Raw genomic sequence first — 26103 nt, 5'->3', positions numbered from 1 at the left:
GATACCCGTGATTTCTGGCCCAGCTTGGGCAAACAAAGTATCACCCGAGCACTATCTCATTCACCTTGTGTTCACAACGGCCGTGATTCCCGAGAGCCAGAGGGTATTCCCACCTTATGTAACCGCTAATTCATAAGTAGTATAGAAATAGAAGACACGACACAACATAAATAAAAAAAAAGAATTTTTAATTAGGAAAAGATTTTGGGAAATTTTTCTAGTCCTTTTTTTTTGGGGGGGGCAGGGCACCCTCCCTGTGTGTGTCAATGGCAACAGCAGTGCAGCTGTCCTCTAGCACAATAGAATCTATTATGGTCATACATTTACAAGGCACACTCAATTACAAATAAGAATTGATATTTGGAAATCACTCTTCAGATCTTGCCTGGTGTTGGACTTCAAATTTTCAGCCAGCTATCTGTGCATAATGATGAAAAACAACGGCTAACTTATGGACTCACTTTAGTGAGTATGGGCATGGCAGACCCGAGGTATAGAGGCTTAAGTGCTGTGAAGACATAATGTTGGAGGTTTAATGGATTTTTTACAACACTCAGAAAGGATTAAAAAGAATTTAATACTTCCTATATTTCGTCCTAGTCACTAGGACATCTACGGGGATTACAAAAATAACTAATGTAACATAACACAAATATCATATAATACTAAGCCCAACCAAGTGGGTGACACTAAAGTCCTATCTAGGTGGAAACACTAATCACCAGAGATCCTACTTTATATTCCAGGCCACCTACAACCGCCCTTAGAGGGCACTCCAACTAGATAGGACTTTAGTGTCACCCACGTGGTTGGGCTTAGTATTGTATGATATTTGTGTTATGTTACATTAGTTATTTTTGTAATCCCCGTAGATGTCCTAGTGACTAGGACGAAATATAGGAAGTATTAAATTCTTTTTAATCCTTTCTGAGTGTTGTAAAAAATCCATTAAACCTCCAACATTATTTACTTCATGTAACATGCATCTGTTATATGCTTTTAGAGTATTCGAGGGATAGGGGTCAATCTTCCCTATCTTGCTTTGTCATTTTGCCTTATGCAGCCACTGAAGGGGGCAAGCTAGCCCCAATAGGTGCTGGTCCCAAGCCCGGATAAATGGCAAGGGTTGACATCAGAAAGAGCATCTGGTCATAAAACTTCACTGCCAGCTCTAGCTATGATCAAATGAGTCGAAAAGAAAGTGATACAAGGGCTAGGGCGTACCCCTTAAGCAACACGCAGCCACATAGCCCTACAACTGCGAGAATGAATGAAGGCTACCGCATCAAGGGAAGTTGCAGTTAAAGAAGCGAGCCCAGCAAGTAGAAAGAATGTTGCGAGTGGGAACGTTGAATGTTGGAAGCATGACTGGAAGGGGAAGAGAGGTGGTAGACATGATGAGGAAGAGGAAGTTGGACATTTTATGCATGCAGGAGACAAGTTGGAAGGGGGGAAAAGGTGAAGGAACTAGGAGACAGGTATAAATTGTTCTACTCTGGGGTAAATAAAAAGGGAAGAAATGGTGTCAGAATAGTGGTGTGTGGCAGAATGAAGGGCAAGTACTGGAAGTGGGTAGGAGGAGGAACGACAGGATCATGCGAATGAAACTGGCTCTTGGAGAAAAGAAACTGGTCGTCTTATGTGTATAAGCCCCACAAGTTGGATGTACAGCAGAAGAGAAAAATGAATTCTGGAACATGCTAGATGAAGAAATGAGGGAACTGGAAGAAAACGAGATGATGATTGTTAGAGGAGACTTGAACAGACACAGGAAGACAGAATAGGGACTGTGAAAGAGTGCACGGCAGCCATGGAGTGGGAATGATGAACCAGGAAGGAGAGAGGATTTTGGACTTCGCGATAGCATTTGATCTGGCAATTGTGAACTCCTTTTTCTGTAAGAGGAAAGAGCATTTGATAACATTTAGAAGCAGCAACAACAGTTCACAGACTGACTACATTTTGACTAGAAGAAAACATCTTAAGGCAGTAACAAACTGTAAAGTAATCCCAACAGATCAAGTGGCGCAGCAACATCGGCTGCTGTGTGCAGACTTTAAAATAAGGTTGAAGATAAGAACCTTTGGAAGCCATGGGAGGAAGACAATTAAGTGGTTTCGCTTAAAAGAAGAGAGTGTGAGGAACTGTTTTAGGGAGAAGGTGTTAGAGAGGATTTTGGATGGACTAGAAAGTGTACAAGATTGGTAGAGACATAATTCAAAAGCAACTCTAAACTGTGCAATTGAGGTGCTTGGTGAAACATCCGGAAAGATTAGAGAGCAGAAGGAGGGCTGTGGTGGAATATTAATGTACAAGAAGCAGTGATGGCTAAGAGGAAGGAAAAGCAGAAGCAGGATGAGTCAAGAGTGGAAGAGAACAGAGAGCAAAAGCAAGAAGCCAAGAGAGTTGTTGCACAGGTGAAGGTCATGGCATATCAAGACTTTTATGATGAATTAGAAACAAAGGAAGGACAGAGAAAGATTTATTGATTGGCAAAATGTAGAAATAAGGCATCAAAGAACATCATACATGTGAGGCAGATCCAAGACTCTGGAGGAAGATTTAGGGTATTAAGGAGAGATGCAGATATAAGAAACAGATGGAGAATATACTTTGAATGATGGAGAAGTACTTTTGAATGAAGAAAATGCAAGGACTCACAGAGAAGATGGGGGAGCCTTATGAGGGGTATGGTGTAGAACATTAGTAGAGTGGAGTTGCAGGAGGCCATAAAGATGATGAAGAATGGAAAATCGGTGGACCCTGACAGGATCCCGGTGGAGGCATGGAAGGTACTGGGGGAAGAGGGAATTGACCTGCTGTGGGACCTGTTAATAAAAGTTTGTCAACAAGAAAATATACCCAAGGAATGGAGGGAAAGTACTCTTGTCCCCATCTATAAAAGTAAAGGGGATGCACAAGACTGTAAGAATTACAGAGGAATAAAGTTGATATCCCACACAATGAAAATCCTAGAGAGGGTTCTTGATGGAAGACTGAGGAAGGAGATGGAGATTGCAAAGGAGCAATTTGGCGTCATGCCTGGTTGATCAACGACAGATGCTATCGTTGGGTTACAGCAGATGATAAAATATCATAAAATATACAAATTATTAAATATATATTTTATTAGACACATGTATTCACTAGAATCAATAATAATTTTATTATTTATTCTTGTGAAATATTACAAATATTTTGGCCTGAAACTAACAGGATGTCATCAGTGCATAGCTTTATCTTTTATGAGAGAGGAGTAATGATTTACAGTTTGCACTCATCATCCCAGTTATTGGTATTTCAGCAGCAAACTCTGCTCCCTCAACTGCAGAATTTCAGTGCTGGACTAATTGTATCATCCCCCCCCCCCCCACACACACACCAAAAGCAACATCTTGGTATTAAGAATGCCAGAACTCGTATTGCCACAGAAAAGGTATAGAGTGCAATCTGGTTTCCAAACTTGGGTACAATATTTATGTTATTACACAATTTTCACAGTGAAACATATGTTAATATGTAATTTTTAAATAAATAAAATAATAAGTAATAGAACAAGTAAAATAATTTAGCTATTTAGGCACATATTTTTAGTGAAGATGACAAATTAAATATTGAATTAGACAACAGAATTAGCAAAGCTAGTATGGTAGGAAGTCAAGTGAATAAATTTATATGAAATAAGAGAGAAATTAGTCAAAACACTAAAGTAGCTATATACAAGACTGTTTTCAAAGCAATTTTAACTTATGGATTTCATCTGAGTTAGAAATAAAACACTTGATCAAAAACTGGAGACCTCAGATATGAGAGTTCTGAAAAAGATTAGTGGAGCGAACAGATGGTATCAATAGCAGTATCATATTAGGAGAGAATGTGACACTGTTAGCATTGAAGAATGTGTTAGCAGAGCTTCAGGTGGTTATGGTGATTCAAATAGAATGGAAGTAGCAAAACAAGTATTCTTTGTCAGGATGGCAGGAAAAAGACCCAGAGGAAGACCAAGATCTATGTGGATTGATACAATAAAAAGTGCCTTAGAAGAGATATAATATTGGAGTTTGACAGATAACAAATCAATTTGGAGGAAAATTGTTGATAGGAATGATGTAACATTTTCATGCAGTACTATCATATTATCATTTACACCACCTGAGGGTACATGCCAGGCATTTGATGACAAAATTATAAATTGTATTTAAGTAGCCAGTGATTCTTGATACTGAAACCATATTATTTTCAATCTGTATGTAACTGCATTCATAATTTTTCATATGATACAAGAAAAACTTACCTCCTGGGAATTATGATCTGACAAAGATTACATATAATTTTACTTAGGATTTTTTTTGGGGGGGAGGGGGGGTAACTGAATATCAACATTGAATTACCATAATTTGCACCCCATTCCCACCTGTTTAAATATTCTGAATTCGTTTTCTCAATGTTTCGATTTTTTAAATATTTTTTTAACCGTGGCGATATTATAAACTTTATAATATCAATTAACTACATGCAGTTTATATTGCCCACTTAACAGATTTCCAGGAAATATTGCATCTCATTTTTTAGGGTGTGTGGAGGATGTTAGACAATGCTGTTTGATCATTTGTTGTTATTATATATATATATATATATATATATATATATATATATTACCACAATGATATTGAAATTTAGCAGCAGCAAATGTAGTGAAAAAAATGACGCTAGAGCAACATCAGGTAAGATTGGTTAAATTAAAAAAAAAAAAAAGGAAATAATCGAGACGCTAACCACCACAAACCAAAAAACGGGAGTAGTTGTAATATTTTACTTCCCTTCATATGTTATGTATTTTTTAAATATATAAGAACATTGCGGAATCGCATCAACAAATGTGTTTTATAATCGGAGATTTTCGAAAATGAAATATAACTTTTCAATATTTTAGCATTTTATGATAGTAAGAGTCCTGTAGTAGTTGACTTTTGTTAATGTAAACTGGAAAAATGAATTCTTAATACCATCATTTCTATTAAAAATGAACACGAGGGTAATGTTAAAAGCACTGAGATTTAGAACTTAAATGATGCCAATGGAAGAGACGCTAACCACCGGGCGAAGTAGACGACAGTAGCCTAATTATTCTACTTTTAGAACTTTTAACCATCTTGTTACTGTCAAATTTGAATACGCAGAACAACGAAAAATTGGTTTGTGCATCACCTGATCACAAGTGGAAAGATCATTGTATATCACTGTTATTTAAATTTGGAAAAAAAAAAATATGATGCAAAAGCCCAAGTACTAGGAGTATTGTTTGCAAAATGTTGCCGTAGAAGAAGCGTCTCCCACGACTGCACCAAACACCGCCAACGGTCCTTAGGCCTGACCTTAATATTATCCAATAGTTAACTTTAGAAAAATCAAATGAAAATACAATTTACCATTCTGAAATGAGGCTGCTATATGTTCTCCAAGGAGCCCTATATTGCTTAAAGACAATTAATTCATAGAGAAGATAAAATTTCAGAAGATAAGTCTTCGGATCTACGAATTTGGCTGTCTTGACACTTCCATCAGATGATGAGGCACGGCTGCACAACAACTCAGGATGGAGCATTCCTAGAAAGCTATTGGCCCAAAATCACGTGGTACATAGTATTTCCCAGCATGCATGTCCTTGCGCATGACCTTTAGTATTGTACAAGCTGCAAATTCCACCATGACAGGCTTTAGAAGCGTTTTGTGGTAATGTTTAGTTTATTCAATTGTAAAAATTAAATTCGTAAAACAGAATCATGTTTAATAAATATATCATTCTAAAAAATGATGCTTTTTAAAGTTCTATATATATATATATATATATATGCATTTGTCGAAAATTAAAACTGAAAATTATTTTAAGGAATTAAAGAGCTGAAAGACTAAAATGATAACAATTTAATGCAAATGGCATATTCCTTTCAGTCAACTTCTGTATACCAACAAGATTATTCTCTATAACAGGAAGTCGAAACATGTATTTTTAAGAATGAAATTGTAAAAAATCGGGATTGCAATTTTTTTTTTCAGTTCTAAAGAAATGCTCAATTTACACAGTTACCTAATATAAGCTTGTGTTTAAGCATGTATAGATTAAATATACTTGTGATTTTTATGTAATTGCAGAGAAATTCCGGTTCCGATCAGTGCAGATTGCTGCAAACGCTATGATGAATTTGGAATATTATTTACTTAAGGCGCACCACTGGGATTGAAACTTGTTAAGGTATCGTTTTGACATATTTATATAGAGCATTTCTCATACATCAGAACAGTATTGTTTCTGTTCTTAAGACCAATTTAAAGCCATAAAATTTCGTTAATAATTTCCATATCGTGCTACTTGTTATACTGTATTTGTATTACCAGTAATACAATCATAAAATTGTTAGTTCTTAAAATAGTTTTATATTGTGGTCTTCCTTAAGTATAATGTGAATCAGATAGAATTCTTGCTTAATGATAAATGTTTATACATATAATTGAATTGTTGAAACAGAAGGCAAATATATTTTGGAATCAGTTATTGCATAGAGCTACAAAACTCACTGCTTTAAAATGATGGCATTATTAATATTCTATGATTTTTTTTTTTTTACAAACTATATGTATTTTACCTCATCTGTTAAATATATATAGAGAGAGAGAGCGAGAGAAAGAGATTCCTGAATTCTGAAAATAAAAATCAAGATGAGAATCACAATCTGACACCAAGCTACAATTTATTACAGATAGCAGTGTGTGTATCCCTGCTACAAATAACACATCCACAATTGTTTTGATATCTTCCACAAAAAGATATATACATATAATTGTTTTGTTATCTCCCTCATTTTAGCAACATGGATAGGCTGTGGGTTAGATAATTTAGAAATCCAGTTCTAGAAAACAAACATGAAACTCTTTATTTAAAATAGCAATATCTAGGCTTCAGATTTTTAACTGAAGATTTCTATATGGATTTCCTGACAAGCACTGAGATAATCTTCTTAAAATTTATAAAGTAAGTTCCCTCTCCACACATACACACACACCAAGAACCCCCAAATTTTCACGATGGAAATCCATTCTCAGAACAAGATGTCTAAAGCTTACATATAGAAAGGCTTGAGTGGAGTTGGTTATTCATAATAGTGCTTCATGTTGTAAACAACACCAAGAGAAATATAATAAATTTTCGAACTTAATATTTCACTAGTTTTCTACCTAGCATCTTCAGAGCACAAATTGCAAGCTCATAGCACTCGACTTGATCATTGTCGAAACAATTCAAATTGTAACTGAAAAATATTTATATCAGCACTGAAAAAGTTGTTATACAGGAACAAAAAATGTATTATAACCAAAGCAAATAATTGAAATGCAGATATGATTATGGACCACATGGTTTATAACAGAAAAATAAGTAATCTTAATTATCCTGTACATAATTTTTCAGATTATAGATTGGGATCCTGCCAAATCTCAAAAGAAAAAGTGTATAAATTATTTTTAAAACAGTAACATCTTGGCCTAAAGAAATCACCAAAAAGCTAAAACTTTCTATGTCAAACCACCTTGGATATATAGGATCCCCAAAATTCACAAGCCTAATATTCCCTTTGTCTAAAAGTTAACAACATACAGGTCACCTACAAATTGATCAAACATTTATGCAAATCACTTTCTTCCCTCACAGGCCATGCTTTCTTGTTTTAAAGCTCTCTTCACTTTAAAATGTTAATAAAGTTAATTTTGACATTACTTAATTGTTTACTAATGTACCTTTGACAGAAACCCTTGACCCCATTTATCTACATTTCCTCTCTGCCATATTTGAATTATTTAGATTCACTATCATCATCATATGTTCACTGGACATCTATAGATGTCATATAGTCACTCCGATGCTCGGTGATGTGCCACACCAGGCCTTGCCATGTAGTCCTGTTGTATGCTTTTCTGGCAGCTTCAACTCTCTGAAAATTAGTCACTCCACACACACACACACACAATCCATCCATCCATCTCTTTGATGGTCTACCTCTTCCTCTTTTTGCAGGAACTTTATCTTCTATTATTATTCTGAGAAGTCATCCTTCCAACCTTTCAATGTGTCCAAAATATTTTAACTTCTGTTAATATCCTTAAGATGCCTTAAATTTCTAATGATCTTTTCTAACACCCATGCTTTTGCACATCTTTCAGTATATGATATCCTCAACAGCCTTCTGTGACTACATTTCAAAAGCAACTATCCTTTTCTTATCTGACTTCTTCAGGGTCAAAGTCTCACATTCATAAGTCACTGTTGGAAAAACAACTGCATCCAAAATCTTCAAGTTGTAAGGCTAAAACAACCTGACTGTTGTTTTAGCCATTCCTAATCTTCTGACGTATTCTGAACAGCAATTCTTCGCATTTATAATGGATCCCAGGTACTCAAACTTGCTGACTTCCTCAATTCTTTCTCCATTAAGGTACACTTGTTTGAATATCATTTTAATCTAATAACCACTTTTGAAGTCTGCCTAGCCTCTTTTTTTCATTTGGCTTATATTTTATTAATTGCTTAGGATAACAATTATTGGCTATTCATTTCACATATTCTATTAAATTTTAGTTCTTTTAAAATATTTTCATTCCTTTTAGATAATAAAATATTGTAAGCACCTCCCTCCCCCTATTCCTCTTGCAACAGCTCACAGCAAAACCATTCCCATACTTTGCGTAGAGGATAGTACATTAGGAAAGATAGCTAAAGTTCTCTGCAAATATCTCTGTGCTGCTTTCAAACCACTTGTCTCATTCAGTTCTACCTTTATTTATTCTTCTAAGGATCAATTTAATCTTCTGGAACATCCTGAAATATATTTCAGGATGTATCCAGTTTAACTACTTTGGACAGACATCATCTTGAAGCACAAAAAAATTACATCTATTACCATCTGAATATTAAGTTGGAACTGGTCGTCCATGCTCTGGATACTCCATTACAAGTCTGAGTGACTATTTTTGGAATTAGCATCAGCTATTAAGCATTCCTCCAACCTCAACAATCATGGCTGCATTAATTTGCAAATGTCAGGTATCATTCTGAGACCAATTAGCTTGATTTCTCTGAGTTAACTTGATGGTGATATAGCTCATAGGGATGCTGTGTTAGGACCCCCCCCCCATTATGATTTGAATTGTTTCTGCAATGATCTAATTGAGTGCTGTGTGCTTGTCATAGCTGTAATTTGTGTTGTGAAGATGCTGAATGAAAAATCATCAAAATATTAGTAAGTTCGATAAATTATATACAATATTTTTTCTTAGTGTTTCTTGTGCCATGAAGCACTATAACGTATAACGCTTCTTGTGGCTCCAGTAGCCTCTGCAGTTACATCAGGTATTGGTCACAACTATTTCATATAGAAGTGGCAGAATTTTTAATCCCCTCAGGAAAGAACGCATATAATTCATAGTCATAATACACTGACCTCATTCATCTTAATTGTTTTGGTCATAAAACCAAAACAATTAACCAATCATGCTGCTACAACTGCTCTAGTACTGCTAATCAGTTATTTACAGGTAAATCCCAACTGATGAAACAGTATAACAAGAAGAAAGAAAAGTGTTTACTCATAAATAAATTCATCCTTACGCATGTATTGAGATTTATTTTTCTGAATTTTATTAACTTGTTTAAAGTTTTTCCAACCAAAGTCTTTCAAATAAGAAATGAACAATTTGGAAATAAAGCATCTAACATTTACAAAACAGCAAAAAATTATACAATAACCATAGTAATGCTCTTCACCTTCAGGCTAACATCAAAAACTTCTCAATATCAAAACTTTAATGGAATTAAATGGTTACAACCCTCATCAAATCCAACAGATAATTAATTCCTTTGTTCTAACACCGAAGGATTCCTCAACAGACTACAGGGTTGGTATCTTTGTGAACCTACTGGCAGAATTTTGAAGATGCTTCACCTTAATTCCACATATTTTCATTTCATATCAACAAAATTTCTCATCTGTTACCATCTACACAAGACAAACAGTTGCCTGTTTCTTTCGTGTATTCATGAACATGATTTTGAAATTTTGATTTGAACACTATGCTGTGCCCAGATTTTGAAATTTCATGTATTCATGAACATGAATACATGAAATTTCAAAATCTGGGCACAGCATAATGTTGATACTAAATAGAGGTATCCCTTGGGATGAAGTTTTTTGTCTTCTCCACAGAAGCAGTTTTAAATATGAACACCTTCTTCAAAGAAAGTTGTGAAGCCCTATTACATCGGCCTAACGTGAATTGGAATGATTGTCTCTCTCTCTGTCCCAGAAGTGTGCATAGTATCCTGTGGGATAAAGTTTCTCTTATCCATAGAAGCAGTTTTAAATATATCTTTTCAAAGAAAGTAGTGAAGCCCTATTACATTGGCTTAACATAAATGGGAATGATTTTCTCTCTCTCTCCCCAACAAAAGTTTGGGAAATTCTCATCTTATGTAAATATCGAAAATAGTTATATTAATTTTTAGCACATGGGCACTGTTTTTAATTGGTTGCTGTATGTACCTTGTATTTTGATTTATTTGTTCTCACATACTGATGATGTACTGTTATTTTCAGTACGAAATATTTGTACTTTTCATTAAAGTTTATTACTATAGTTATCATGTACTTAGAGATAGTTACTTTTGATTAAACATCTGTAAAATTCATCATTTCCTTTGAGATGTGTACCAAGAAGAATATAAAATCTCTTTTGTAGAAGCATCAGCTGGGGTTTGAGGACGTTTGAAACTATGTGCTGTATTGTTTGAATTACAGTTTAATGGCTTTCTTTCTTTATTGGTAATCATGGGAGAAGGTTAGGATTGTAGAAAACATTTTCTAGACATTTGCAACCATTCGCATTTAATACTGTTTCCATTAGTTTTTACAATATTATTATAATAGTTGGTGTTACAACATCCAAGAAAATTACCAACTAGGTCTGTAGATCAAGGAAAGATATAACTGCATGTAAAATATTTTATTTGGACAAAGGCCTCATGTTGGAAACAATTCTCTTCATACAAACTATAAGATTTAGTTTGCATAATGTATATTTGCATGAAAAGTAAAAATCACAGTTTTTATTACATATTTTGCCAGTTAATTGCATAATGCTTATTTGCGTATGTCTTTAGCATACCTAAAGTGAGTGGAATTTCATATTTTCTAATACATTTTGTAATTGTTAAATAGTTTTTTTCCCCTTCTGAAATTCTTCTTCAATAATTTATCAGTTTTTCTCATTCTTGAAGATGTTTCCCACATGTAGACATAAATACTGTATGCATGCAGTATAATACAGTATAGTATATATTTATTTATTTCTCAAGTTATGTAAGTGCATGTTGTAACAAGATTACAACATGCACTTGTTTTAAAGCTGCTACATGGAGCCTACAGTTAAAATTAAAAATAATGGTGTATTGACGTAGTAGTTGCTATAAACTGTGGAAAATGTGGCTTTCACATTGTTATTGATATCAGCTCTTTGCTCTTAACTGTAGTCACTTAAAATTTTTCAACAAGCAGTGGTACTCTCTCTCTCTCTCTCTCTCTCTCTCTCTCTATATATATATATATATATATATAATTAAGTTATTATACACACACACATGCCTTTGGTGGTATCATTATAAAATAAAATGCTACATATAATAGTACTGTATGGGCAGGCAAGTGGTTAAGGAGAAAGAAATCTAGGAGTTGTATTCATCTACCTCTCTCTCCAAAGACAAGAGGTAGATGAAGGAAGAAGAAGATGAATATTGACAAGTTACTGCTCATGTTCGTTCTTATATGATTAGAGGAACATGGAGGAATGGTAATAGCCAGAGTGGTGGAGCAGTGTCTGTGAAAGTATCTTTTAACTCTTTTTTTTTTTTTTTTTAGAAACAAGCTGAATAAATGCTTGCTTCCATGCTGTTGGGTAGATATCAGATGAGTATGACTGCTTTTATGTGTGATACAGGATGGATGTTAATGCTGAAACAGTACCTTTGAGAAAATAACAGAATGGATTCTGTGTGGTGTGTGTGAGAGAGAGAGAGGGGGGGGTCACTACAGAAGAGGACAAATTGCTCTCTTCTGTAAACAATCCAGAATTCTTATGGAGAGTTGAGTATACTGTGAAAACTTGATTGGATTTAAGATTTAATAAAGTGTTAGGAGTTGAGCAGGTTGAAAAGAATATCATGTTTTATGGAGGCTAAGGAGGAAGCTTTCTGGAACATAGAAGAGAAATAAAGAGTGCTGTCATCAGCAAAATTATGAATGGTATTTAAATTTACTAGTCATTGATGTATAGGAGGAAGAGTGTAGGCAAGAGTATAAAATCCTAAGGTACTCCAGCATTAATAAAGAAATCTGATCAGATTAAGCTGACAATCCAGTCACAAAGAGCAGGAGAAAGCCAAGTATTGTACTTGGCTCCCACCTGAAAGGTTTATTTGTAAACCTGTAGTACAGGCATACCGTGGATGGACTAGGATTTTTTTTTTTTTTTTTTTTTTCTATTTTTAATGAATTTATTGTTTTACATAGAACTCTGTTCTAGAAACCAGACATGGAACTTTTTCAAGCCACTTCAGACCTGCAATAAATGTGGCGGTGGTCTCACACAGACGATAAAATTCATTTCCTACCTAAAGAAAATCAACATTCATGACTATAGTGGGCTTCAAACCCACAACCTGTTGGTTGGAGAGCAGATACTTAACCACTCAGCCAACCAGGTTGGCAAGTACAGTACAGAAGACCCATAGATTACACTCCTTTGAAAAAGAGCAAGGCTGTTCCAAAATACGGTATCTGTAGAATGTATTATTAATAACATTAGACTAACCAGTGAGTCAAAAGACTCTTTATAGAGGGCAACATGAATGGAATGGGTCAACACATATAAATGAAGATGAAAAAAAATTTAGTCCGTGAGTTTGGAATTGAACTCTGAAGAGGTGTTGAATAGTTACTGCCCCCATTTTAACACAGTGGGAGAATTGTGTCATTTATAATGAACAATGTCCATGGAAGTATTTGTAGGAAATGTAGATAGCAGATATTGAATATCTGTAATGGAGTGAATTTGTAAGAGATAAGTCATTAATCAGTCTAATTCCTCTCTTCTGTACTGTGGAAGTATTTTTAGCAGGTTCTTAGTGCCACCATCCCAAGTGTGAAAGCATTTGGTGGTTGGACTAATTTATCTATTTAACTAACTCCTCAAGTGAAGGAGAAAACCTGCTGTTTTTTTCAATGATGAAGGGACACTATTTGTAATGTTTGTCAAGAGAGATTTGAAAGTAGAGTAATCCCAAGAAGAGAAATCTCATCTTGTCTAGAGATTTGCATGTTAAAAGTAATAATGAAAGAGAAGTTTTTTTTGTAAGAATTAAAACAGGATTGACTTTTACTAGCATGGAAATAAACAGTGTTATCAGAATCATATTGAAGAATGATTTGGAGATTAGAAGTTGTAAAAGTTAGTATCCTTGATAGGTTTAGTGATTTGTGTAGTGCAAAGCTTGTCGAATGAGAAAGAGGAGCGCAGTGTATTGTTATCAGCGAAACTATGTATTGGATTTGCAGTCAAATAAACATATATAGAATGAAGAGAGAGTAAGCGAAAAAACAGAGCCATATGAACACTAGCATTAGTTGCAAAATTTGAAGGTAAATATCCTCCCACTATCACATGCCATGTGTCTAGAGATAAGTTCTGCAGCTGGGTTGTTACATTTATGTTGGTGACTTAATGGACGTAAAACAGCACTGGAAATGGATTAAAAGCACTTTAATTCTTCCAGTATTTTATCTCTGTTACAGACACATCTTCAGGGAGTATTATACAGAACTTGTAACACACACAAAAGTGAAACACGTGAAAAAAAAATAGAGACTAGGTGATGCACCTTTTGGGGGCCTTGGATGTAACCTGAGATCTTGAAGGAGTAGTGTTTCTCATCTTTTGGGAAGTTTACTGTATCCATATTTGTTCAGATTAGCTGCTCTCAGAAGCTACCTATTTTTAGAAAACTAAAAATGCTCAATAATTTCATACCTTTAAAAAAAATACTAAATATTAATATTAAAAAGTACTAACTAAAGTTAATACTTTTTAAACTCCCTGAAGATGTCTCTGTTACAGACACATCTTCAGGGAGTATTATACAGAACTTGTAACACACACAAAAGATTTTAAAAGTACTAACTAAAGTTAGTACTTTTTAAATCTGCAAATCTTTCCTAACTTTTTATGAAATTGACTGTTTTCAGTTTTCTTACATTACTACTTAGGTGGTGCTTTTAAGAATTGTCTGTATTATTTAATTACCATTCTGTTATTCTGTACTGAAGATGCCTGTGACACTTAAGCAAAAATTTTACATTAAATCAGTTTTTACATGATCTTTCCTCCATTTTTATATTTCTTTTGAATGCATGAATGGAACACCATTCATGCATTCAAAAATTCATGAAAAAATAATAATCAGTCAGATTTTTAGTCTGAATGGCCTAAAGTACAAACAATATCCACAGTAACTTTCCTTAGTGGTAAAGAGATATAGAATTTTTGGAAGAGTTGTTAAGGTTATCTGGTATTCTAGTAGATATGCAAACAAATTGTGTAAGGTCACTGTAATAGCAAATGTCTCTGCTTCTCTACCTGCCTGATTAGTTGGAAAAGCTAGTTGGAGTTGTGAACATTCAAATCTCCAAGGAATATGATCTCGTTATTAGAAAAGCAACATTTAAGTAAAGGAAATAAGGGGGGGGGTCAGACTGGTTGGTAGCATTAGGTAAGTGATAGTGAAAACATCCGAATCTGACAATGGGGTTAAAAATTTTCTATCCAGAGAAGAGGAGATTCCAAGTAAAGGCCACCTTGGAGATAAAAAGAATCAGAAACAGAGTAACTGGGAAAATTGAGTGAATATAGTTGAGTGGAAATTTGAGTTTCTGTTTGGAAAATTGTGTGGTTTGCAGACTAAAGGATTCTAGACTAGAGACTGAACATTACTTAAGTTAGAACTAAGGTCACTTATATTTGTGGCATGAATCTGGAAGGCTTTGGGAGTTTTGCCTTTATCTGCATGGAATGAAGTTAAGGACATGGAATATATGCAGTAATGGATTCCTTGCTAAACTTTGCATAGAGAATTTCATATAAGTACTGTTTAAATCATGACTTTTGCACTTCTCACTATTTATCACTACGGGATTACCTCCAAAACAGCTGACAGAATAATGATAATTATTCACTAGTTGACCTGGAAGCTTCTTTACCATTATGTTTGATCTCATACAGTGTCTAGTGGTTGATCTGCAGAAAAATAGTTTTAAAGTGTCCCCAAAAAACAAAGGAAACAAATGTTGGGTCTCTCTCTCTCTCTCTGTGATTGACATAATTCTGTAAAGGTCACCCATATTACATATTGAAGAAATTGGGTTAAAATGAATCATTATTTTGCACTGAAATCCAGTGTTTTTGGTATTTTCTAGTAAGCACAGTGGTGTTACTACACAAAGTGATGAAACTAATCTACCACTACTATATCACTAGATGGGTTTCATCTACTAGATGAAACTCATCTAGTGATATATGATAGATTAGTTTCAGTCTACCACCTACACACTCTTGATGATATCCAAATATTTAGAAATGGCTGGATTTTTCATCTTATGACAACTTTTATCCACCCCTTTCTTGGTATTAACAATATGACAAGTAATGACTCTTTAACATCTGCAAAATTGAGTTTTCTTTTTCTCTTCAGGTGTTACTTTTGCTTTACACAATGTTGGTGTCCTGTAATTTTCTCAGTTGGTTATTCTGAATATCTATAATCCTGACAGAAAATAAGAGGAAGTTCAAACTTCCTCTAGCAGTTCTGTGTATGAAGAGTTCCAATTCCATATGCTTTTAAAAAAAAATATCATCATTATCCCTATTATAAAATCATCTAAATATTACCCTTTGCTCAGAGATAAACCACACCACTTTATCCACCTCAAGTCTACCAACATCTCTGTTCATATCATTTATCCTACTTTGATCAAAGTGGCTAGTTTGCAGAAAAGAGGATTAAAGAACACAAAGATTATATCTGTCTTGTTAAAATGAACATTATATTACATTTCCTGATAGTGTATGTGTTAGTCCCTAGGATATTTGTGCTAGCATCTAGATAATAAACATTATTTACATGCATTATATCCTTTTACTTTTGAATGTTTATTTTCTTGTTCCTTCATTTATAGTGATGATACTATGTAATACATATATGATATATTTGTGCACTAACTTATTTTCGTTTTAAATTAGTAATATATGTAGCTTTACTCACTGCAAAAAAGTGGAGAATTATAGACTTCACAAGAAATAATATTCTTGTTTTCATCCTTTATTTTTCTCATGCCTCAGCAAGCAGAAGTTTATTTACACTTGAAATATCTTTGTGATAAAAGCTGCTTTATATATGTAATGTAGTTGACTTCATATTGCCCTTTATATACCATAATGCAAATACCGCACTCGCTCTCATACATAATGGTGAACATAACTATCCCGACCAATTTCGACCTTTGGAAGTATAATTTCTGTTACTGAGTTTGGCTCTTAATATATATGGCCTGGCTTGGCTCCTACATGGAACCTCAGCAAAGGTTGAAACTGATGTGGGTAGTGACTTTCACCATAACATAATGTTGTTATATTATGGTGAACGAGGTTGATTGCTAAAACAATCAACCTTGTGTATGCAACAGTAGTTCACTGCTCCTTTAATAGATGAAGAAACTCAGATATATGAGGAGGAGGTATGTTGCATAAACTAATTAAGAATTTGGCAATATTCAGGAAGATTCCACAGAAATGGAAAGAATGCATGATGAGTCTATTCCAGGAAAGTGGTACAAATACAGATATGTCTAACTATTGACCTGTCAGTATCTTTGGAGTGGTGGTGGTGAAGATTTCAGAAAAGTTAGAACTTGCATGAGGAAATGTATACTTTGCAATCAGGCATGGGATTCTTGCAGAAAGTCCTGTTGGAGGAGCTGGTGTTTTATAATATTACTATTGAGCTAGTCAAAGGAGAATGTATACACCATGATACTTATGGACTTTGCTAAAGCTTTTGTGAGGATATAGCTTTGGAAAGCTGTTATATAAGTTAGAGGATATGAGATTGGATTATAAGCTATTAGCTATAAAAAAAGTGGTGGTGAGTCTGCAAGGTGTAAAATGGGGACTAGTCCTTATCCATTGTTAATGACACTGAGAAGAATTTGACAGGTGACATCTGGTTGTTTGATGATGATACAAAGATAAGCAGGGTAATCAGGAATGCAGCCGATTTGCAGAACGATTTGAATAGGCTAGAACTATAGGCATGTGAAAATGACTCAGTTCAGTGATGTAAAGTTATGCACTCTGGTGTAATGAGATATTCTGTATTATAGCTGTTGTTACATCTACAAGGATTAGTTATTCTAATTTCCACTACTTACTTAATTCACCAACTACATACGTTGTCATCTACTGCCCACCACCAATAGTATTTTTCATCTTTAAATTGCATATGTTCTCCTGGCCAATTTGTCTGCATGTGGAATGAAAAACCAGAGTTTCCAGAAGGAAAAAACTGTGGAGAATGGCTAACTTCATTTTTATTTGAAAAGACCCATATAAAGATTCCTCTTGTCACAATGAGAATTGAAGTCATGTGCTTTATAATTGAAAGGTGCAATGTGCTGTTGTTCTTTCAGTTGAACCTTTTGATTAAAGTTCAACAGCCATATAGCAAAGATTGCAAATACAACTTGGGGAATAATTGCAATGCTTAAACAAATCAGTACATGTAAGGATAACAAATTCATTTTGCCTCTTTACAAGGCCATAATACGACCTCACTTGGACCATTGTGTGTGTGTCTGGTTTCCATGGTGATGCTGTTACAGTCGAGAGAGTGCAAAGGAGAATATTAAAGATGATATCAGGACTAGAATGTAGATTACGGAGACAGGTTGAGAATTTATGGATTGCAGTCATTAGCAAACAGAAGAAAGAGGGGGTGATATGATTGAGGCGTACTTTTGAAAGCTCATACAGGATATCAGTAGTTGGAATTTCTCATTTTATGGAGAGTGCAAGAGGACATCTCTGGAAGTTGATAATGAATGCAGACAAAAAGGTAGTAAGCACTAGTCTCTCACAGAGTTGTGCATGATTGGAATGGGTTGCCTTTGGAGGTTATTGGTGCAGGTGATATTATTATTACGTGACACCTCCAAGGACTCATTGCAGGTGGGGGAGGCACTCTATTACACACATCTCACCATCTCCCTTACTACTTCATTCTTCAAATACACACAACTACATTACTACTACCATCAATGCCATCTTCCACCAATACCAGTATTTTTTGTCTGTAAATTGCATGTGTTCTCATGGCTGATTTGCCTGCATGTGGTGAAAAAAACCAAGTTTCCAAGAAAAAAAAAACTGCTACCTCTGTATGAGATCAACAATGATCATGCGATTACATAAATGCTCAATTTGGCTGAAGCATCCCTTGATTTTCACACTTCACCTGAAAGAGAAACAAAGGTGCATCTAGTTCACCTGAGGAGTTAAATATAGTAATAGTAAAGCAAGAGTCTTCTAAATAATTACAAAAACTGCGGTTGCACAGTTGTCACATCACCAGCTGTTCAAGCCACTGCATTAAGCAGGAGGGTGGGAGCAATGAAATTCATCCCCAACTTAAAGACAATCACAAACATTATGTATGTGTCAGGATTCAAACTGGCAGCCTGTCGTTGGAGAGTAGATGTGCTAACCACTCAACAAAACCACGACTAATGCACTAGTGATGTGCGGTATACACCCTGGCATGTAAATTTCTTCTCAAGTTGTGGCTTGTTTTGATCAAAAGACTTCTGTTGCCATAATTTAGCAATCCTACTGTTCAATCAGACAGTGAAAATCAAAGATGATCTTCACTGTCTGGTTAAACACTATTACCACCTTGCTCATTGGGGACCTGAATTGACTAATGTTCTAGTTTTTGTCCTTTCACATCCAGTATCAGTAATATCCTTCATGGGTATAACAAATGTACTGTGGAGATCTAGTGCCTTCTCTCTCTTCAAGGATTCAGCAGTAAAACAGAACAGTAGACCAGCTGCCAGATAATATATAGGACTGAACCTGGTGGTAAATGCATTTAGGAGGCTTCTTGATCAGCAGATGTATAATCCTTTTTCCTATACTGCTAATTTCATGCCCAGAAGAATGGCTGTGTTGGGCAGGGGACACTGTCAAGATCACATTATGGTATGAAGACTAGATCAACATGAGAGCATACTCAATAGTTAGCTACATGTAACGTCACTATTCTTTATAGAAGCAGATCTCCCTCAGAAAGTCCAGAACAATTTAAACTTTAAATAAACCTGATTAAAAAATCCTTTCCACATCCACTTCACCATATACATGTCATAAATGCCAGCTTAATGTGTTTACATTCAATTACAAGCATATAAATCTGGTCTCCTGTTTTTGACTGAATCCCATGTTATTGCTATAGCAACCACAATCCATTTTAACTGTTCCAAACTACACTATAATTTCTTCTTTCAAGTAGTACTTTATGAGCAGTCAGATATTTCATCCTAGAGAATGCCCAATCATGTAAGTCATCAGAAAGAGGGGATTCATTGTCTTTACCAGCAGATGAATGATACATATTTTGAAAATCATTCCAACCTCTTTCACATCTTGTCCTTGGCATTTGATTTCCTGCAATTCAACTATTCCAGTAGTAAAGTTACTGTTCTTGGTGATTTCAATGCTCACAATTCCAGGTGACTCCTTTCTTCCATTTCCACAGATGAGAAGCTGGAGTGTTTATTGTCAGCAGTGCCCTATAATAAATTATTCATCTACCTAGAATACTCAACAGTACTTTTCACTGGAACTATACTGATTCTTTTCTTAATTCTTCTTCCAGGTACACTGTTGAGATGTCCTATCTTCTTGGTAACATGGATCATAATCATGTACAAGTTTCATCTTTAGTAGAATGCCCTCCCATCAGCCATTCATATCCTTTGATACTTGAACTCCAAATGGGAAGACATTCAAGATTTATTCCTACTGTTTATTCTCCAAATCTAGAATTTGTGATTACATTACAGAAATTATCTGTATTGGAATAAAGGTCTTCATTTCCCACTCTGTTCAGAATTTTTATCTAATATCCAAGCAATAGTTTTCCAAGAAGTCTGCCAAATAAACATATTGTAAGTGCATGCTGACAAAAACTCCAGCTTCATTAAAAGTTCTAAGTCTAATTCTGAAATGGCTCAATATAGAAAAAATATAATTTTTTTGTACTTAAAAATCAGCACATTAATAAAATGGAGGAAAAAACTGTCAGTTTAAGGTCATCCATTTGTTATTTCTGCACTAAGCCAAATCGGCAATCCTTTCATGAGCTGAATAGCTGGCTAAGAGTATCTCCCTTAACATACATACACACACACACACACACACACACTGGAAATTACATTATGAAAGTAGACAAGCAAATATTTGGTGAGCAAGTTGAATGCAAATATATGGTCAATAGTTTCTAAACACTTGAATATACTTTGTTAGCATTTCTGTTCAAGAGCAGTTTGCACATAAAATGAAAATCAGAGAAATTTATTATTATAAGCTTTTAGCTAATCTCTCTTCAGATGCAAGTTTTGAATAATACAGAACACCTGTAATATATATATATATATATATATATGAGGGTTTTGGTGTAGGTGATGATTGTAGTAGCAGTTTGCTGTAGTTGATGGATGGAGCAGTGGAGCACCTACCTTACTGAGAGCTGTAAGGTAGGTGCTCTCCCTTGATGAGTCTTTGGACTCCTTGGAGGTGTCACATAATAATACTAATAATAAATACTGCCTCTGCCAGTGGCTCATGCTTTCTGATTCCTTGCACAAGCTATTTGTGTACAGTTTCTGTACATTGTCCCCGCTCTCTCTCTCACACACACAGTTTGCAGTATTGCAACATCACCTGACTTCTTGGCATCATTCTTCTAATCCAACTTCTGTTAAGATCACCAGGGCAACTTATTTCCACCACCCCTCTTAACAATATGGCATCATTAAAACTCTAACCAATTGCAGCAGGCCACAAGATGAAAGTTTGCTGAGAAGCCTTTTATGTCCAACCTGCATAAATGTTTTGAAATGTTAAGTTTATATCACAGGTATCTCTGAAGCTTTCCATGACATATATCCAGAGGATGGATGAATGTGACAGTACCTGAGCAATCGCACAATATCAATTAAGAAATTTATTTATCTTAGTGACTGTGCCATCTAATTGATATAATTTTTGTTTGACAGTCACGGTGAGAAGAAGGCAAGGAGATCTTTTATGCATCTTGACCTGGAAGAATCCATATTGGTGGCTACTGATTAGTCAATTGGTTCACGGATTTAGTGGGAAGACATTATTATATATATAATATAATAATAATATAAGCTAACACCTTTTATTCCTTTATAGGGAGTAGGCAAGGCCTTTAAACCCTATCTAGCTTTTGGAAACTGAGTGGGCAGTTCAATCTCCACTGGCAGCCAATCAGAGATAGCTGGCCCATGTCTATCACTAATTATAGGCAGCCACTGATGAAGAGACCGGCAAACAAGTGCTGCCATCTCTTGGTACCTAACCCTAACATGATATGGGGTTAGGTATGCAAAACAATATGGGTTCTACAGTCGATTCTTGAGTTTATGGGAAGAAAAACCCAAGTTTCCAGGAGGAAAAAACCCTCTTGCCCGAGTCAGTGTAATATTCTACGTTCTTCTTCGTTTTATCTATCTGTCTATTTCCTTACTTAACATTACTTCTTGCCCCCCCCCTTATTCTGCTGTTAGTTAGACCTTGTTTTGAAGATCTATCTAATGTGACAGTACCTGAGCAGTCGCACAATATCAATTAAGAAATTTATTTATCTTAACGACTGCACCACCTAATTGATATAATTTTTGTTTGGAAGTCAGAGCGAGAAGAAGACAAAATTTAATCTAACACTTCTATATAAACTTCTAAAATGCAAGTCGTGGTTCGCTGTTATAATTGACTCCCGCAGGTTCATTTTCCCTCGTAGGTGAAGAGCCAAGATCCAAGCAAAAATCAGCTACAGGTCGAAAAGAGCCTTGAACCACGTGATGTATTGCCCTTTTATTATATTCTCAGTCCTTTGTTCTAAATTTGGAACATTCCAGGATTAGCCACAAGCAATGAATGAACCTACACCATCGCTGGCTGCTTGACCTTACGATTCTCCTGACATTCGTCGCTAATCCGGCTTATTTCTTTTTAAGCTCTTAATAACAATTCTAGAGTGCAGGTGCATTTTAAGAGCATTTATACTTTTACAATTTTATATTATTATTACAGACAAAATTTATTGTAAAATATTAAGCGAAAATTCTTTAAGCAACTTATTTCTTGCGATATTTTACACCAGTGATTGACTAACTTGGAAAGTGGTCAAAGAAAGGCTTAGAAAAGTTCCTCTAGTCGGTGACTATACTCGAACTATAAGTCTGTCATGGTACGGCAATTTGCATCCTCTGCGCATGCCACTTCCACTGAGCTACACAGGTCTCATATATATATATATATATATTGTAACTGCAACTGTCTCGAGGATAAGGTGGTTGGCCCTATGCCTCCCAGTGTGTCCTGTGTCTGTAGATGCGTGTGTTCACAGGGACCGATTTGTCTGTTCTGGGAGACAAAAAACCCGATTTTCGAGGTGAACCCCCCCCCGAACCTCCATATGAGACCGGTAACTCACCTTTCGTCGAAAGAGACCATATAAAGATTTCTCAGGCACTAGCGGGAATCGAACCCCGATCTTTCCAACCAAAGGGCTTCATCTATAACAACTGAGCTATGGAGACTATATGTACTTTATATACATCTAATATAGAAATGGCGTGGATATCCTCAGATAATACAACATTTAATCAGATTAATTCATGTGCCTATATATAAATGATTGGCAGCAAGTACACTGCTTGGAAAGAATTCAAACCCCCCCCCCCATTGGCAAAGTGTAAAGACTCATGTTTGTAGCTTGTATAAATTGGAGGAATATGATGCTCCCATGTCAGTACAACTGTGGCTATGAGAAGGTAACTGACAGAGTTTGAAAAGGCATTGTGATAGGATGCCATGTTGTAGGCCTGTCTGTTTGGCAAATTGTTGACAAATTAGGCCATTCCACATCAACAGTCAGTGATACCATACTGAAATTGAAGTGCAGGGAGTTAACTGCAAGTGCTACCTGCAGTGGAAGCCCTACCATACTCACCAAACATGACTGTAGGGGTGCTACAAAAAATAATATGTAAAAACTGCCATTTGTCGGTCAACACGTTGAGTATGGAGTCCAGGCAAAGACTGGAACATGAATCTTCACAAAAACATTAAGAACCAAAGTTCACAACATGGATTTCCATGGTAGGACTGCAATATGCAAGCTCCACATTACACAAACCAACATGTAGCATCATCTTCAGTGGTGCAAAGAGTGTCTACAGTGGGATGTAGACGCTTGGAAAGCTGTGTTATCGAGCAACGAATTATGCTACATCATCTACCAGTCAGATGGATTGGTGTGGCAGGTGTCTGGTGAACATCTGTCACCAGAGTTCTTAACCCCCAACTGAAGTTTGGATGTGGCAATGTGATGTATGCACCTGTTTTTCCTGGCTTGGCCTCAGACCTCTGTTTGTGGTGACACAAACATTGAACTCTGAGAGGTTTTTGGACAATGCAGCACTTCCTAATTTGTGGCATTTGTGCATAACTGACTTGTCTCTTTCAGCATGACAGTGCACCAGTCATAAGGCTGCTGTAACTATGTGGTTTGTGGACATGAATGTCACCACACTTGACTGAGCCCAGATGAGCTCCAGTATGCCTACAGGAAGAATGGTTCATGATTCTCGTTGATTGCTATGGGGTATACTTTCCACAAGCGTACGATTGCTATCGTACGCTTGTGGAAAGTATACCCCCATAGGATTGGTGCAGTATCGCAACAAAAGGTCCTACATCTTATTAAGGTGTGCACCATGGTTGTTTGTTCCTCACACTGTGGTGTCCATTGACTTCTTTCCAAGCAGTGTATTTTATGGATGTAAGATCACATACAGGATCTTGGCGTGATTCATATCATTATTGGTTAAAAGTAAGTATTGATGCAGAATTTCAGTGAAGAAACAAGAAAGAAATGAAAAGTTTACATTTCATAAGCGTAAAGAAGATTGTTAAAACCCATTTCCAACACAAAATTTGAATAAAAATAGAGGCTGAAGATATAGAGAAAGATATAGAAAGAAGCAAGTCATATTGCAATCTGAATGCTGTGCAAAAAGAAATTCTGGGATAACAAGCAAAAGAAAATAGTTTAGTTTAATGAAGAATGCAACATTAAATGTTGCATTCTTCATTAAAATGTTAGAATTAAAGAAGGAAAATATAAAGAACTCTGATAAGATGCAATTATGATTCACTTTGCTAATACCAAATAAGCTTGTAACAAGATTAGCAATTAAAAATTCAGATGCACAGATTAAAATACAAAATGATTTAACAGATCCCTTTCCAGTAACAAGGAGGTAATCTAGTTCTAGTATTTTTTAACTTGGCTTTGGAATTCATTATCTGATCACTGCTGGTAGATACTCTGATAAAGAAATCAGTGCAGTCAGTGCAGATTGTAGCATACACAGATAATGTCAAGAACCAAACAGAAAGCAGAATAAACATATTTGGAATTGGAAAATTTATCATCTGAGACAGAGCTAAAATTAATCGACAAAAAACAAAATAATAATTATTACCAAGCAGAATCTGTTACAGGTGTGAAGATTAGGAACCCTGAATTGGTGCAGTCTGCATTGAATGCAGCTCCAGCGTTGAGTATACTAGCCCTAGCCTGCACAGCACATTGACTATTGATACAAAACGAATTATATAAAATACTATTAAGCACTATTGTATTACAAATAAGAACATAAAGTTTTTAGATAAATATATAAAAATTTAAGAACAGCAATAATAAAACAGCAACTTTCATTTTATATTGGAGGGGTTGCATCCCTTATGGACGAGCCGCCACTGCCAATATTGGATTACTGCTTGCAAATTTGATAAGTAGATTTTTATTGCTTATTTCAAGTCCACGTGTTACAGCCCAAAGAAACTATAGCATGTTAGTGCACTCTGTGATCGACAGGTTGAGCAGAGAGAAGAAACATGTTGATGGTTATTCCTTCTCTTCTTTTGAAAGCTGGTGGGAGGAGATGTTTTTATATATATATGTATATATATGCTTGAGGGGAAGACTGTTCTAGAAAATAGAAGTCTGGACTGAAAAAAGAAGCTTTTTGGTTGGTTTGCCAGCTGGCATGTGAATGGATTTTGAATGTGCTATAAGAGGCTTAAAATGAAAAGGAGAAATAGTGGATGCCAGCTCATTTGACAGTGCTTGTGGGAGTATCTGTAGGGGAAAAAATAAAGTAGAAATAAAACATCTATGAGATAATGATTAGATGAGTGGTGTGATAAGAGGAGAAATAGAAAAAGAAAGTGTGAGACTTCATCAGTTAGCTGTATTCATCAAGGAATTTTAGGTAGGTGTTTGGCACATCCTATGAAATGACTGTGTGCAGTAAGTATTTTTCAGAATGGAAAAGGAAACCAAGTTTTAAGAGACTATGGATATGAAGAGAAAATTCACCAAGTAGATGGGAGAATTGTATCCATGGAAATAGTTAATTCATTAATTATAATTTGTTGAATTTATCTAATAGAAGATTGAAAAAAGACTTCATTTTATAAGTTAGATCAGAAAATATTTCCAGGATAGACAACAGTTGTGTCAAGGTAAGGAGTAATAGAGGACATAATAAAAAGTTTGTAATGAAAACAAATATA

At 35.4% G+C, this 26103-nt stretch overlaps 1 protein-coding gene and 1 long non-coding RNA gene across 3 annotated transcripts in view; one reads left to right on the top strand and one right to left on the bottom strand.

Moving 5' to 3' along the window:
• Positions 1–5551, bottom strand: part of LOC150101569 (uncharacterized) — a 288212-nt gene extending 282661 nt beyond the window's left edge. For both annotated transcript variants that reach the window (XM_090400919.1, XM_090400920.1), the window contains exon 1: positions 5430–5551. In XM_090400919.1, coding sequence (XP_090257045.1) covers positions 5430–5432 — 3 coding nt within the window. In that variant the 5' untranslated portion in view covers positions 5433–5551. The remainder of the gene's footprint in view (positions 1–5429) is intronic.
• Positions 5552–5650: 99 nt separating this feature from the next.
• LOC150101568 (uncharacterized) overlaps positions 5651–26103 on the top strand; it is a 43714-nt gene continuing 23261 nt past the window's right edge. The window contains exons 1-2 of the long non-coding RNA XR_016549030.1: positions 5651–5733; positions 6154–6253. This is a non-coding gene — a long non-coding RNA (uncharacterized LOC150101568). The remainder of the gene's footprint in view (positions 5734–6153; positions 6254–26103) is intronic.

This window comes from Typopeltis vanoorti, chromosome 11 (assembly GCF_054136105.1).
Source record: "Typopeltis vanoorti isolate ZY-2024b chromosome 11, IOZ_Tvanoo_1.0, whole genome shotgun sequence".
NCBI lineage: Eukaryota > Metazoa > Arthropoda > Arachnida > Uropygi > Thelyphonidae > Typopeltis > Typopeltis vanoorti.
The sequence above is the reverse complement of the archived record's forward strand: the minus strand, read 5'-3'. Positions and strand labels throughout refer to the sequence as shown.